The sequence below is a fragment of the Lactuca sativa genome, chromosome 4, assembly GCF_002870075.4.
Source record: "Lactuca sativa cultivar Salinas chromosome 4, Lsat_Salinas_v11, whole genome shotgun sequence".
NCBI classification, from domain to species: Eukaryota; Viridiplantae; Streptophyta; class Magnoliopsida; order Asterales; family Asteraceae; genus Lactuca; species Lactuca sativa.
In genome coordinates, this window is record NC_056626.2 from 161,096,745 (window position 1) to 161,114,466 (window position 17,722).

The 17,722-nt window shown below is 31.5% G+C and overlaps 1 protein-coding gene across 1 annotated transcript; it reads left to right on the forward strand.

Moving 5' to 3' along the window:
- The first annotated feature begins 2,541 nt into the window (after positions 1–2,541).
- On the forward strand, positions 2,542–3,694 carry LOC111921377 (uncharacterized). The gene is made up of 2 exons (XM_023916938.3): positions 2,542–2,849; positions 2,941–3,694. Exons 1-2 carry the CDS (start codon positions 2,676–2,678, stop codon positions 3,436–3,438), a joined length of 672 nt encoding a protein of 223 aa, XP_023772706.1. The 5' UTR covers positions 2,542–2,675; the 3' UTR covers positions 3,439–3,694.
- Positions 3,695–17,722: the final 14,028 nt, after the last annotated feature.

Below are 17,722 nucleotides of genomic sequence, written 5' to 3' on the forward strand. Positions count from 1 at the left end.
ATAGTACTAGGCCATTGCCCAAAATCAACAACCAGTTTGAATTTAAGGATTTTACTTGAAAACCGGGTGTTTTATATATATATATATATATATATATATATATATATATATATATATATATATATATATATATATATATATATATATATATATATATATATATATATATACTTGGTGTCTACTCGCACAAAGCGGCGACGTTAAATAATTTCATTCGAAGAATAGCGTTCTTTCGAAAAGATGTCATATTTCAAAGAACATGTGGCAGACACACATTATTATTAGTTTATCAGTTATGCATGTTGGATATGTGTATATAAAATGTATACATAAACACCTTCATGTTTTTTATAATTGCAAAAAATATCAATCTTATTTGTTTGTTAATTTTTTAAAACATCCATATCATTTTTATTCGAAATTTTTAATGTCAATGTATAATTCTATTTTTTTTAATTTAATTTTGTATATTTGGCTGCAAAATGAAATGATACGAGTTTAAAAGTATTACCAAATAAATGAAAACTATAATGTTTGTTCTATTAAGCTGTGAACACGATCAAAAGAATGACACTAAATTTGGTGTTAGTCAAACACAGACCTGACGGTTGTTTGACGATAGTAAGTGGCAGCCAGTTGCAAAAGAGGGAAAGGGAGACTTTATTTTTATTTAATATTAATCTTTAGTTTGTCCAAAATACCCTTAATGAAAAAAATTAAAAGATTGGTTCTTATAGTTCTTAACCTTTTGTGGTTCTCATTTAAACCACTCCTTTATATATATATATATATATATATATATATATATATATATATATATATATATATATATATATATATATATATATATATATATATATATTGGTGAGGTTCAATAGAGAACCATTATGAACAAGTAATCAAGGAACCAATGGTGAACATCGAAAATCATAATAATCAACGCCTAAGGGATTAGATGTATACATGTATATTAGACACACATATACCATATTATACCATAAAACCCAGATCTTTACAAAAAAACCTATATTTTTTCGTTTAATTTTTTAAGCTGTGTTTTTTTATCGAAAAAAACCGAATATCTCGTTGTTCATGATTTTTCGTCATCTTTCCATAGATATCTATGTTGATATATAAAAAGCAATTTTTTTCAAAAAAAAATGCACTTCATTTTGTTTTCTTTTTCAATATATAAATTTATTTTTATAAAAAAAAGTAATTATACAAAAAATGTCAATGTTTCGTTTTCTATTAATAAACATCAACATCGATTAAAAAAAACTCTATCAGCTCAGATTCACTATGAATTTAAAATGTAAATATTTAAATTTTAATATTTACAATTTGAATTTGACTTACTATTTCAACTTTTTGATCATTCACAAATTGAATTAAATTTACATATGAATCGAAATATATTTCTATGTAGTTTTATCATATCTTAACATTTTGATTACTTGTAAGTTAGTTTTGTAAAATCAGCAAATGGAATTATTCACATTATGAATTCGAACTATATATAATTTAGTTTTTAGAATTCAAATTGTGAATCTGAGTTACTATTATTCATACTGTAAATCTGAGCAGATTCAGAATGCGAATCTTATTTGATTTTTTTTAAACATCAACGTGAATCTATATTTAAAGAGTACCATAAAATATGAATTTTGATATATATATTTATTAATTATCTTTGATAAAAAAAATAGTTCTTAACTTAAAAAAAAAACAAAGAAAATGAAGTGAGTTTTTTTTGAAAAAAAAATATATATTGTTTTATATATAAATATAGATCTTTATAGAAAGAGTACGAAAAATCATAAACAACGGTATATTTAGTTTTTTTTTTTCGATAAAAAACATGCCTAAAAAATTAAACTATAAAAAAGAAAGTGAGTTTTGTTATAATCCTATACATGACGTTAATTGTAAAAGTCTACAATGCCTTATTTTGATGTTGATCGCTTTAAATTCAAATGCTTTGGATTAGTTTTTTTGTTCATTGATTAACAGTGGTTATCTATTGAACTTCTCTCTCTCTCTCTCTCTGTATGTGTGTGTGTGTGTATATATATATATATATATATATATATATATATATATATATATATATATATATATATATATATATATATATATATATATATATAGGGTTAGGTTATTTTGTTTTCACTATCTATTGTGTGCATTTACGATTGATTCTGAATCAATCATTTTAGTTATTTTAAGAAAGTAATTAATGCATATTACATGTTGAAGATATAATGGATATTAATTACATCTTCAACATTTAATATACATTAATTAATTTCTTAAAATAACTAAAATGATTGATCCAGAATCAATCATACATGCACACAATAGATAATGAAAACATTTGAATCTATATATATATATATATATATATATATATATATATATATATATATATATATATATATATATATATATATATATATATATATATATATATAAGTGTGTGTGTGCACTCTTTCCGTGGTTAGCTAGGAGAAGTTTGCGGAGTTTGTCCCTCACAAGTATTTGGGAGCTAAGAGAGAGATAGAAAGAAGAAAAACAAGAGGCACGAATAGGAGAAAAGGAGGCTAACCATATCTCCTTTCATATTTCCATCTTCACACATTGCATGTTATTCAAAGCAAACATTTCTCGGCTTGATGATGTTAATGATCTTCTCTCATTTAATGACGATGCCGATGAAACTATCATCATCAGGTATTCTTATTTTATTTATGTGCCTTTCACATGAATGCACTGGTCGACATCTTAGTAGCATTGACAGTTTGGCCATGGATGACAATGCAATGCGTCTCAGCCATCCCACCATCAAGGTCAGCTTACTTAGACAACTCCTTCTTCTTCTTCTTCTTCTTCCTAATGTTAATTGTCGCTTTCCTTAACGTTATTTTTGAACTCTTTTAGGGTTTTGAGAACGATCTACTCACAGTTCCTGATCATTTGAACCTCAAAATGACGGAAAACGGAAAGGATCAGAGCAGTAAGGTTGATAATGATCATCGCAAGAAAACAGACTCTAAATCACAGAGCAAGAAAGACGTAAACAACGACCAAAAGTTAAAGAAGGTTAAAGAAGAACAGGTTCATCATCATCATCAACATCAACCTAAGTCACATAACCTCAAAATGACGGAAAACGGAAAGGATCAGAGCAGTAAGGTTGATAATGATGATCACAAGAAAACAGACTCTAAATCACAGAACAAGAAAGACGTGAATAAGGACCAAAAGTTAAAGAAGGTTCAAGAAGAAGAGGTTCATCATCATCAACATCAACATCAACCTAAGTCACATACTAGTGTCACTTTTAGAGTCCCTCCTAGAAACAAGCGGATACATCAGCAACCTGGTTTTAATCTTGATTATTCTCCACCAAAGACACATCCTCCCAGTCACAACTAAGAAAGGTTGTTGCATGCTTTCATGTTACTTTCCTTATCTTACTTATAAACTACAAAAGGGAAAAAGAGGAGTTTTCTTCTCTTTAGATCTCAGAGGATACATATATATATATGATATTAGTATGTAGCGAAGTTATCAATCTGAAAATATGTTTTTATTTAGGGTTTTAGGTTTTGAGTGAGCCTCTTCATATTAGTAATCGTCATGTTCGTTATCAATATATACTACCTTTGCTGGAAAGTATCAACCTAAAAACCTTTATAGAAAAAGGAAAAAAGTGAGCTCAATATATGTATCTTCAGGGCAAGGCTTTTCTTAAATGCACATTGAATATGAGTTTTGGAGAAATTTTGAAACATATTATATGATAATTATATGAATCTTGTTTTGCTTGTTCTTTTTTCTTATATTGTTTTTCAAAGACATGGGGAACTATATCTCGGAGGAGCAATAGTTGCATCGCACGGGTATAACAATCAGTTTAATAAGTTCATTTTTCGTTTGTGCATTCTTTTCCCTCATATATGACCCATTTGGTTTTTCTTTTGACCCACAGTCGCCTATTTGCCTTTCCTCATTAACTTATTTCATATATGTTTATATTAAAATATTAAAACATGGTTTTGACTTTATTAACTACACAAAATAAGCTAATTAAGTAAACAAACATAATATAACAGATTAAAAATGGTGGAAACCTAAGACATTTGCAAGCGTCCCCTATTTTAATTCAAGGGTCAAAATGAAAGTCAACTTGAAATGTTACCTTGTTTAGTTTGATGGAAAAAAGTACAACATTTACATCTAAGCATTCATTAAAATTCCCAAAACATTGGATCAAACCCCATTTTTTACGTTTTTTACTAATAAAAGTGGAAACAATCCACTGAAGTTCCCAAGATTGCCTGCCATCTTTCAACTCCAAAGCTTTGAAATGCGGGAATGTCTCTTTGTGTTTTCTATACACACATTCTCCTATACCTAAGCATGATCTTCACTCATTTTCATGTATCAAATACTTACTTGATCACCCATATCAAAACACAAGTTAAAAAGATGATCAACTTTCTACATGATTTTTAGTCATTAAGATATTATTAGCATGTTAGGCATCAAGCTTTATGTTTTTACTTAAAAATAAAAAAGAAAAGAAAACTTAAAAGAAAGAAAATGAAAGAAAATTTAATGTTTGACACTATGAACTATTAATTTTTATTAAAAATAATTCATAGTTCCTAAGTTATTTTAAATATATTTGGGTTATTATGTAATTTAGGTTTGATGAACACTTATGCACAAATAAAAGTTAAAACTTACATCACCGAACTACATTTCTTAAACACGTTTTATGTACGTATTGATGGGAGTAAGATCATATATTTGTTATTGGTTATTTTAAAGCATTCATTGCATGCATTGTTATGGGTAAAATTTTATATTTCTTAAATATTATTGTAAAGAATTAAAATTTAAAAACTTTAATTTTTTTTTTCAATTAAAAAAAAGATATAGCATAATAACCAAAAATTTTGAAAATATTTTTTTTTTATAAAAACCAACCAAGAAAAAAAGTTTCTCCAAGAATAATAAAATTTTAAAAATACTTCTACTTATTATAGTAGTGACTTTTTTTTTTAATTTTTTTTTAAAACAATAACTTTTTGAAGTGTTTATATTTTAAATTTTAAGAAATATTTGTTTTTATAAAATCTAACAATTTTTTTTATCCAAATTCAAAAGAGTAAAACACATAATCTTCGTAATAATATTTTAGTGAGTTCGTAAAAGAAAATTTTCAAAAATATTATCGTTAGGACATAAGAATACCAACGTTTTGTTTATATGATTATAACTTTTTTCAAAAAATATGACTGAAAATTGTTTGTTTACCAGATGAAAAATCATTTTTAAGGTTTATGATTTATAGTATGAACTTTTTTGAAATTTGTTTTTTAAAAAGTAAGGTTGTTTAGATAACAAACTTTATTATAAAAAATTTACAAGTGTTTTTTTTTCTAAAAGAAATATTAAATATAATATGATAAAATTAGACAATTTGAAATATTTATGATTCAATAAAATATGATTCAATATGTTTATTATCTTTTAACTCGTTATAATCTAAAACTATTTTGATTTAAATATTTTATGATCTTTAATTATTATATTTTTACGATTTAAAAAAATATAATGATTCAAATGTTATATTGAACAATAACATTATTTAATTTTGATATGATCCAAAATATAATAATTCAAAATAATATGATCGATAATGATGTAATTCATATTTTGATGATCCAAAGAAATATCATCTAAAAATAGTTTTCTGCTTAATATCATTATGATTCGAAACTTTTACAATTACTAAAAGTTATAAACTTGAAACGATATTTAATTAAAAAATATAAAAAAGTGAAAAAAGTAAAAAATTAAAAATTAAAAATTAAAAACAAAAACAAAAAAACACAAGAAAATTCAAATGAAAAATAAAAAGCGCGAAATTAATTAAAAAATGGAAAACACACACACACACACACACATATATATATATATATATATATATATATATATATATATATATAAACTGAAAAACGAGTATATGTTGCTCTAAAAAGTTTTTTTATTTTTATTTTTATTTTTATTTTTATTTTTTTAATATTTTATAAAAAGATCGAAAAAAAAACAAAAAAAATATAAAAACTGAAAAACCGAGTTTATGCTTCTCTATTTTTTTAAAATTATTTAAATAAAAAAAGAAATTGAAAAGAAAAACCTATTTAAATGATTTTCAATGGATGTTCATTGCAAATGATTATTTATTCGAGTCCGTATTACGTTCCATAAATGTGCGCCGCATGCGAACACATTACGACCAAGTAATTATGTATGATATTTGTCATTGACAAAACGGGTGGTGAAAAATTATCCTCGCGGTTCCTATCATTTTTTCGTTTTTTATTGGATCCGGACTATATATATATATATATATATATATATATATATATATATATATATATATATATATATATATATATATATACACACACACACACACACACACACACACACACATACACACACATGTGTGATATCCGTTGAGAACTCATAGTTTTTCGAGAACCTGAGAACTAAAGGTGGAGCGTTAGATCAACATTAACTCGTTAAGGGCATGCTTGTCATCTTACCGATCTCATTTAATGTTTATTTTTTTTGTTATTGGAAATATTAATAAAAAATTCTAAAAATTAACATAATAAATCAAATTTCAGATTTTGTTAAAAAAATAATTTTTGATTTTTTTAAATGGAGATTTTTTCATTTTTTTAATTGAAAAAAAATAATTTTTTTTTTAAAAACTGCAATTTAAAAAAAAATTTATTTCTTTGAAAAAACTGAAATTTTTTAAAAAAAACTGTAATTTTTTCGAACAACCTGCAACTTTTTATAAAACTGCATTTTTTTAAAAAAAGTTAATTTTTAAAAATCATTAAATTAAAAAATAACTAGAGTATTTAAAAAAAAGCTCTAATTTTTTTTAACAAAAAATATCAACGTTTTAGCTGCACATATGTGTATTTTTCAAGTACATATATGAATCTTTCTTATACTATAATATTCGTAAGTAATCATAAAAAAAATTCATTTTTATTTAATAATATATAAACACAATAGTACAAGTATTTTATTCGATACAAAATAGAATATAAGAAAATAAAAATTACTACAAAATTTTAAAGCATTTTTATGTCTTCGTGTTCTATATTTTCTTTAATTTATCATTTTTTCATCTCTTTAATATTTTCCACAAGTTTTTCCAAATCTACAAGAAAAATAAAAAAAAATTGATTAATGAAAGAAAACTCCCAAAAAATACATGTGTATGACATGTATTTTTAATTACATGTGATTTATATGTGAATTACATATGTATCACATGTAACTCATATGTGATTCACTTGTGATTTACATGTGAATTACATGTTATTTACATGTGAATCACATGTAATTCATATGTGAATAAGTTGTGATTTACTTATGAATCATATGTGATTCGCTTGTAATTTAAATGTGAATCACATGTAATTCATATATGATTCACTTGTGATATATTGCTAAAATGAAACAAATTAAAATAAACTATATAGTTAGAAAAAAATAAATAATTAATATGATTTACATGTGAATTACATGTGATTCACATGTAAATCACAAGTGATTCACATTTAAATCACAAGTGATTCATGAAGCTCAATATAAAAGCAATTAAAATAAACTATATGGCTAAAAAAAAAAAAAAATTTACATGATTTACATGTGAATTACATGTGATTCACATGTAAATCACAAATGATTCACATGTGAATCACAAGTGATTCACATGTAAATATCTTTACTCATCATCATTTTTCTATATGAACTTTTTGATATTATGTGAGAATTAACTGAAATCCAAGAAATCTACAATTATAGAAAGCTCTCACAACTATAGCTTAATAGGAACCTGAATGGAAAATCTGAATGATTGTGACACATCAAACATACATTCAAATGGTTCTTTAAGACATATACTTTAGGTTGGTTAACCAGATTTTAAGCATCCTGGATTGCATGGTCCTGTATCAAGAACATTCATGATACGATGTTAGCATTCATGGTAACATTCTGTAAAAAGGAACAATGTTCATGCTTTCATGCAAGTCATGTCAAAAAATGATATGAAGTATTAACTTTGAAAGCTTCAAACTAAATTTACCACAACAAATCCATGTGAATCAAAGAATCGTACCTATTTTTTATGGCGTTTCAACCGCGTTTTGGAAGACTTATATTGGATATCTGGAGCTGTTTCTCATCAAGCTTACAAGTTATAACCAAAAGTTATATATAAAGACAATTTTAACCTCATTGGTCTACAATACAAGTCACTTGATTTTCAAATAATGATATACTTGACTTCCTCTATTTCAAACGAACACCATTTACGTAAAAATGCAAAAAGAACACCACATTTAGCAAGAAAAATCTATTTGGCTAACATATGGACATGTGGGGCAGAAAAATCTGGCAGGAAGATGCAAATTTGGCAACTCATACTTCAACAACATCCTATATTTCGGGCATAATTCCATATCCACAACCCTTTATAGCTAATGCTTTGAAAAAAATACACAAGATACAGTTCTCAGATGTGTGTGTGTTCTACTGGAATGATGTGATTCTAGATATGAATGTACTACCCAAGATTTTGATTGAGTGGCAATTCATCAAACATGTTATGTGCACAATCTGTACTCAGAACAAAATAGTGAAACGTATGTACAGACCAGAACAACGAGTTATCGGTTCGTAATAGGTGAATTTTTCGATCAAAAATAGAAATCCAATAATAATCACACACAGACAGATATAGTTTATAGGTGGATATAAAAATGGGGAAACTGTAGTATGTATGAGATTATGTATACATGTGTAAGTAAATATTGATAAATGTGTACAAATACCTGTATCATAGTGTATTGCAGATTGAGTTCGTCACCGTCACAATTGAGGGCTTTGTGAACGCTTTTAATTCATTTTTCACGTAATCGAGTTGGAAATTGTCTCAATCGAGGGCTTTGTTCCAACTTCAACTTCTCAGGGGGTCAATTGAAGAGGCGGATCCGGTAATCGACGAATCAACGACGGTGGTAAAGGCAAAGTCTGATGGCGGATAGTGAAGAGTGAAAAATTTTCAACGAGTCGAGTAGAGTCTTCACCTTACTTGATTCAATGAGTAGGAGACAGTTGACGGAGGAAAACCATAGATTTCAAATGCTGGTTCTTGGTCAACGTTCGACGATGAAGCTATAAGAGAAAGAAGGATGATGAGACGAAGACGATCGAGGGATTTGAGAGAAAGGGGGATTGATTTGGGGGGAATGATCTTTTCAGTACCATAAATGCCCTTAGATTAATTTCAGAACCATACCCCTGTGTTTAATTTTCCCATTTATTTACAAAAGTGCCATAAAATATCTTAGCCCTTAATTTTTTTTAATCTGACGGTCCACTTTTAGTTTTCGGGTTCTCGGGAAACTATAAATTCTCAAATTATCCTTTCTCTCTCTCTCTCTCTCTCTCTCTCTCTTTATATATATATATATATATATATATATATATATATATATATATAGTTAGGATATTAATCCTTGAAAGATTGATTAGATTCAAAACAGATTGTAAATAAAAACAAGAACAATGATTCAAAGTATCCTGAATGATTAAATTCCACAGCCTCAGAAGAAATCGATTAAGAATTGCTACTGTAGAGGCGTGTCTTGGGTTAAAAGACTAATTGCCAAAGTTATGAAATACGGTGCATGCATGCACCTTAAATACCCTAACCCTAATAAATGACGGGTGGACAAGCCCAAGCCTGTTTACATAAATGGACTATTAAATACGCACTATGTCACAACATAATATTACTAACAATCTCCCTCTTTGCGGTAATTGAGGCAAGAGTCCATCAAGGCCGAGTTCGCTTCTGCACTTGAAAAACTTTCAGAATGATACTCAGCAGAGACTTACGAACCTGGATATACCATTGAATCATATCCGAATACACTTCTTGTCTGCCTTGCTGTTGCTCTTGAATTTATTTACCATGTCTAAAATATACGCTAGGCAAGAAGTTGTGTATAGGTGTTTATCAGGAAGAAAGAAACAAAACTTGTGAAAGTCTGCATCATTTCGTTCTCGTTCCTAAAAGACCACATACCATCATTCCTTGTATATTTTCCCAAGATTCAAATTTTCAAACCCTTATGGAGCTTCTTTGGGGAGAATAAATGGCTTCCTTCACAATACAACAACTATTTCCACATCCATTTTTCCAACCTCTTGAACATACGAAACTATCATCAATTTTAGGTGAGCAATAACGGGCTTGTACTTCTGACCGTCTCTCAGCAATAAGTTGTAAAGCATGATCCGGTCATAGGGATTTAGGCATGGTAGGTCTGTGTGAGTAAATTTGTAAACCTGACTAGCAGAACCTCTCACAACCTTGAACTTCACATTAGGGAAGCTTTTGGTTTCTATCAGACCTATGACCTTCACTGCAATTAGGGGTGTCAATTTATGACACGACACGACAAAAATACATGAAATGAAACGAAATCGGGACGAAATCAAAATTTGAATTCGTGTTCGTGTCGTTTTCGTTTTAAGATTAAAAAAGACGATGTCGTGTCCGTGTTCATAAATCGACACGAAATTGACACGATTAAGCATGTGGTTGTCGTGTTTTTCATGTTTGTCGTTTTTGTTGAGTTATATACCTTTAAGTATGAACGAAATACACTAATAGTTATGTAATATTATATTTGTCGTGTCGTGTCGTGTTGTCGTGTTTTAATTGGTTCGTTTTCGTGTTAATGAAAAAAAACACGACATTGTGTCGTGTCGTGTTCGTGTTATACAAAACCTTGTCGTATCGTGTCAGACAAAAACACGACACGACTGCCCGATTTGACAGCCCTAACTGCAGTAATCTTGCTAGCACTCCACCTTTCATACTATGGCTTCATGTGCTTGAGATAGAACGATAAGAGCAATTGATCAACACCATTATCAGTGGAAGGGACATTCGCTACTTTCACAAAGGAGTGAAACTTGAAGGCTTTCAAAGTTATTGGCAGATCCAACTGCGAATCTTGTGTATTTTGAAGCTCGAATGACACAACTAGTTCTAGCCAATATTGAGTAGGCATATCCACAGCTTTGTTCTGAATTCGCTTTATGGTTCACTTTAAAAATAAAAGCTTTCGGCTTTCTAAAGTAACCTGAGCTTCGCATTCTGCTTTCTCTTTCGCTTCAGCCTCTCGGATTATTCTTTGATGTTCGTCCATTTCAGCATCTCGTGCCTTTCTTCTTTTGAGCTCGTTCTCATCAGGCTCTTCATCTTCGCTATTGTCGACAGTGGGTTCTTCACTGAAAAGTTTTTCATTGCCTTTAGGCTCAGATTCGCTTTTGACAGTGTGTTTGACCGAAGGTTTGGGGTTTTCCTTCTTAGATTGTGACACACCTTCTCCCCCTTGTTTTAGAATGGAGCTAGACTCCGAAACACCTTCCAGCTGATGAAGCATTGCGAAGAAAGGCCTTAGTTTCTCAGCAAGATGATTCTTTACCATAATAGTGATCATTGAGTCGCGAGTCTCAATGATATCCGAAAGCATGCCATTGACTTTTGCAATGTAGCTTTTCATAACAACTTTCTCTGATAACAAATCATTGACTATCTTCTCAACATTTTCAAGCTGGAGTATCAAGACTTTCACCTTTTCAGTCTTGATGGCGAGAGCATCCATTATTTTGCTCTCCATAGCCATATTTTATTGAAGCTTAGAGAGTTGAGAGGAGATGGATGATTGGAACTTGTCATGGTCAGTTTGAAGACCAGTTTGAACCTCTTGAAGTTTTGCCTTCTTAGTTTTGAGTGTTGAGCCCAAGCCAGCAATGACTTCATTAGCCTTAGCAGCGTTGGACTCAAAGGAGCTCTAGAATTTCTCCATTAAAACTTGAGCATAAGATATTAGTTTATCGACTTTTTCGGTCATTTTTTTGCAGACTGTGGTAGAGTCATTTATTGCCTTGTTTATCTTTTCAAGGTTGGCAGAATGCTCTTTAGTAAGGGTCTCAAGAATGGACTTGACCATCGCTTGACAATAATCATCTGTGGATGAGGACTTTGCAACATTAAGCAACGAGTCTAGTTTTTCATTTATCGCCTTGATTTTCCCTCTTTTGACAGGGCCTTCGTCATTGCTTTCAGTCCTGATGTTGAATGGATTGTAGGTGAATCCTACGAAGTCGTCATCATCCCCGAAAATTATGTCTGGGTCATTGTAGTGAAGAGGGGAAACGGGGGGTGTGGAATGACCAGTTGTGAAACCTAAAGCTCCCGCCCCGCATCAGATGCGTTGACAGAAACAGGAGGCTCAACAGTTGTTGCTGGTGTGGTTGTTGAATCGGTGAAAATGGGTGGAGGTTGCGAAACACCTAAGGAGACAGGTGGGCACAAAGCGATAGAGATATGAGTTGAAGTGGTGGTAGTTGGAGAGGGAACGAAAACAGTCTCAACAAAATCAGTGAAAATTGAAACTGAGACAGGAATCTTGATAGTTACCTAAAGAGCAGTGGAAATAGGCTGCGAAACCTCTGGTTGAGAAGTTGTTGTAGTGTCTTCGGTTTGAACAGGCTCCGCCACTTCAATGCGAACATCTGATTGAGATTCAGATTGCGAATGTTCGCTTTCACTAGGAGTCGGATATTTGGACTTGCGAGCTTTTCTCTTTAAGTTTCGCTTCTTTGCTGGAGAAGGAGTTGGTGTAGACGAGTCAACTTGTGACTTTTGTTTCTTGGACTGACCCTCTTTATCACTTTGTTTCCTTTCCCCTTTCTTGCACCCCTTATGCCCTCCTTTCTTTGGTTTATCGGCTTCATTAATTATTGACTACATCTCTGGTGTCAAAGGACGAAAACCTGAAACAGGGAGTTTCCTGTAAGCTTCAATGATTTTACTTGGTGCAGGAACATCTTGAAACATGGCTTCAGGAATTGAGCCAATAAATGAAAACTTTGAATTATCAGCAAGGATAATGTTGGTGGTATGAAAGAGTCTTGCATCACTGGAATGTTGTGCTTCTCGATTGCTCTTTGAATAATGATTGTCCAGAATCGAGCACAAGAGATTTCACTATATCTCGTTGGTGAATGGGTGCTTCGTGCCAATTGAGCCCAAAGAACAGCTCCGAAATCGATGTTGATACCATTGTAGAGCCCATACATAATCGTCATAAACAACTTACTGGCGCAATCCGAACTAGTTGCACACTCAAAAAAGCGTTTGAACAATAGGGTAAAGAGCCCATTCCATAGCGGTGGCAGATTGGGCTTCCCGAATTTTGAAATTGTGGTTAGGGTTTCTTTGTACCCCATTTGGTAGAACATCTCCATGATGGCAGCGATTGAAATGGAGTGAGAGTCTACCATATCAGCGGTCTGAGCAAACCCTAGCAAGGAGCAAAATCGGGACTTGGTGATTGAGGTTTTTTGATTGTGAACTTCAAACGTGATCCATTGTTCTTCCTTGATGTAGCAAGCAGTGGAGTAAGCCTTTGACAAAAGAGACATCAGAACAATTTCTGACGTGGTCAACACTTTAACCAGTGGTGAGTATTTCAAGCACTCAACGATCGACAACATGTAGCTTTCGTACTTGAGAGGATCGAGATCGAGAATCAGGTTTTGGTTTTGCTTGATGGTGAGAAGGGATGATTGCCCGGTGTGTTCTTGAACAGAAGGAGTTTCAGAAGATCCCACTATTGATGAGTTCTTGAGGATGAAGATGATAGTTTCTCCCCTTTCGATTTTAAGCCTATATCACTTTTCGCTCTGAAAACAAACTTTTGCTTTTAAGTAAACTTTAGTTGAACCGCGAAACTGAAAAGAGAGTAAGTACCACGAACCAGACTTTTGAAAAATCACAAGGATCTTCGTGCTAGAGTGTTCTAAAGATAAAGAAATAAATCAAAGCATATGTGTGGGATTTCAGTGATGTCTATGTTAAGACACAAAACTGTGGATCTTGGGCAAAGATCTCTTCCTTCAAAGTCAAGAGAGACTAAGAAGTGTTTGTGTGGTTCCCAGTTAAATTACGATCACTTGTTTATTTAGAAACAATGAAAGGCATCTTTTCTTTAGGCTTTCAGGGTGACTCTTTCTTCAACCAAACGCTGAAACTTGATATAAGTACGTTCGGATGATGTACTCGTGTGACCAGTGTAGTCATTTGAACGAGTAGCTTTGGAATTGGTTTATTGACTCGGATAAATGTAGAAATCTCAAACAAATAAAAACTAGATCTACTGGGTAGAAACATCTTAGGTCTAGAACATTTCATTAAGATCTTGTAGAATTAAAAAGAGATTTCTTGATACAAACCACGAAAGTGGAGTTTCATTAATTCCTTGGTGAAATATCTAGAACATTTAATTGTTCACCGTAAATCCATAATAATGTATTGAATTTTGGGTTTCACTCAGTTTGTGGTGTAAAAACTAAGATCATTAACACAAATGTTGTGTAACCATAAACCTCAGTGGTAATTTCTGAGAGTCTCAAGGGTTACGATTATGAAAGCTGTCACAACTAGTACTTTAAGGCTAGGAGATTCTGTCCATGTGTAATTAGTTTTGGAGAATTCTTGTAACCCTAAGTATTATGTTATACATATTACTCATTCAAAAACAACTATTCAAATCAAAACTCACTCGTGAAGCTCCAAACCCAATTCAATGCACTACATCCACTCAACTTTGAGTTGTAACCCTAACTTCCCAGTTCAAACCAGTGTTTTGAAAACCGGACAGGACCGGCCGGTTGAACCTGTTCAACCGGGAACCAGTCAAGTTATCGGTTTTTTGACACCCAAAAACCACTTGAAAACCAAACTACTAAAAACCACTGGTTTTGTTAAAAACTGAATTAAACCGGACTGGTTAAACCGGAAGTAAAACCGGTTTATTGATCAAAATTTTCGTTTTCTAATATACAGCGCAAGGCAGCATGCCGGCTTATAAGAGCCAGCCCATTGTAATGAGATTTTTTATTATTCTTGCAAACGGTCGTAAAGCTGCTTTTATAGACTTCATATTCCTTTTAACTTTTTCTCCCCTGTCGACGTGGGATGCCTCAAAATGCTTCCATATTCCTCAAACATACTTCCAATTCCTTTACACTTTTACAAAACATGCCTCTTAGGCTATGTTTGGCGGACTAGCTGAAAAGCTAGCTGTTAGCTGAAAAGCTAGCTGATGGCGGAAAAGCTAGCTGTTAAATAAAAAGCTAGCTGATAAAAAATAACGGTTGGTAAAACTAGCTGAAAAGGTAGCTGAAATATATAAAATTACATAAAAGGACATGTAAGAATATATGTTTCTATAATTAATTAAGGGGTGTATTTGGAAAATTTTAAAAAAGCTGCTAAAATGCTAGTCTAAGTAGCTTTTCGAAAAGCTAGCTTATAAGCTACTTTTTGGCTTACCAAACACGACAACATAAAAAAGCTCGAAAAATAAGCTAGCTTATCAGCTAGCTACGACGTGCCAAACACAGGCTTAATATATTACATATATATTTAAATCACACACACATTATATATTACATATATATATTTAAATCACATACACATTACGTATATTTAATCTACATATATAAATCACTCACATATTTTTTATACAATTGCACATTTTATATATGAACCACATATATTTATATCACACATACATCACGTATATATTTAATATCCATATATAAAACACACACACACACTCACACACACACACACACACATATATATATATATATATATATATATATATATATATATATATATATCCATTTTTTCCGGTTTTTAGGACCGGTCCAACCGGTCGGACCAGCTGAACCATCGACCCAGTAAGACGACCGGTTCGATGTCCGGTCCGGTTTTCAAAACATTAGTTCAAACTCTTATTTGACCAGGATCCTCTTATTGGGCCTAATGGACCAATAAACCCTCAACTTGATTCTTTTGGGCTAAGAAACCTCATTTGGGCCCTAGTTGGACCCACATTCAATAAGCAATAACATTTTGGGCCATAAGACTCATCATGGGCCTTATTGGGCCGAAAACCATCTTCTTTAATTATATGGGCCGAAAACCCATTCCTTTTATCATTTTGGGCCGTAAACACATATGTGGGCCCAATAGGTCTAAAATTCTTATTTGGGCTAATATATTCTCGATTTGTATTCAAGCCCAATACCCATTTTCTTTTCTCCCCTATCCACTCTCGGTTTTTATAGAAAAAAGAAGACAATGGTGATTATACTACTACTTGACACCTCACTAATGTATAATGTATATCTATGCTAATTGCCTCACATGTAACTAAGTTCAAACTCCCTAAACCACCATGTAATAACCAATTAATCCTATCTCTCTTTTCTCTTCTTATTCTCGGCCAAGAAGCACACTCCTCACTTCATCTATTTTTCAATCACAAACAATCCTCTCATATCTCTCAAGAACACAAAGAAAAATCCTTCCCTTTTTCCTTCTAAAAATCGTGACTTTGTGTGTGTGTATGTATCAATAATTCTTCATCAAAGTTCATCATTCTTGGTAAGTTACGTCTATTCAAGAAGTTTAACTTCATTCTTATGATAAACTTATCACTCATAAACACTTCATTTCATGATTCTTGCTTCTTAGAACTCTCTAAGTTCGAAAACCCCATCAAAGGAGTAAGCTAGACCGAAAACACCTTCACTCCCTCTCATTCTTCATCAAAATTGAATCCATCAGTCAAGGTGAGCTTCATACCCCCTTGTTTTCAGTTTTACTATGTTTTGGGGGAGAATACAAGTTGGTTTTGTGTTAGATCTAAGTATTTATGCATGCTTGTGTGTATTTTCATGATTTGTTGTGCAAATATGTTATGAATCTATGTTAAACTCATTATGTAACTCATTATAATAAACTTATCACTCATAAACACTTCATTTCGTGATTCTTGCTTCTTAGAACTCTCTAAGTTCGAAAACCCCATCAAAGGAGCAAGCTAGACTGAAAACACCTTCACTCCCTCTCATTCTTCATCAAAACCGAATCTATCACTCATGGTGAGCTTCATACCCCCTTGTTTTCAGTTTTACTATGTTTTGGGGGAGAATACAAGTTGGTTTTGTGTTAGATCTAAGTATTTATGCATGCTTGTGTGTATTTTCATGATGTGTTGTGCAAATATGTTATAAATCTATGTTAAACCCTCATAAACTTGATATATTTCCAAGTCTTGAAGATCTTAGGAAAATAAGTTACTTTATGTAACTCATTATGTTGTTGAAAAGATAAAACATGTTAAAGGATACTTTAAAACAAAAGAAAACCAAATGAGGGGCCATGTTTGACAGGTAAACAAAAAGTGAGCCTTTTTGTGACAACTCACGGTTTTGAGAGGACCAAAAGAGTTATTTTTGGATTAAAATGGGTTCTTAAGACATTCACGGTTTTAAAGGGGTCAAAAGAGTCATTTTTTTTTATAAAAAGGACTTATTATGACATTCACGGTTTTATATGGGTTAAAAGTGTTATTCTTGACAAAATGGGCTTATTTGGGGCCTTCACGGTTTTAATGGGCTAAAATGGTCATTTTTCATAAAAAAGGGCCTTATGTGGAAATTCACGGTTTCA

Coding starts and splice junctions, on each gene's coding strand:
- LOC111921377 (XM_023916938.3), top strand. CDS start 2,676: ATGATGTTAATGATCTTCTCTCATTTAATGACGATGCCGATGAAACTA. Junction 2,850..2,940: donor TCAGCCATCCCACCATCAAG/GTCAGCTTACTT, acceptor GAACTCTTTTAG/GGTTTTGAGAACGATCTACT.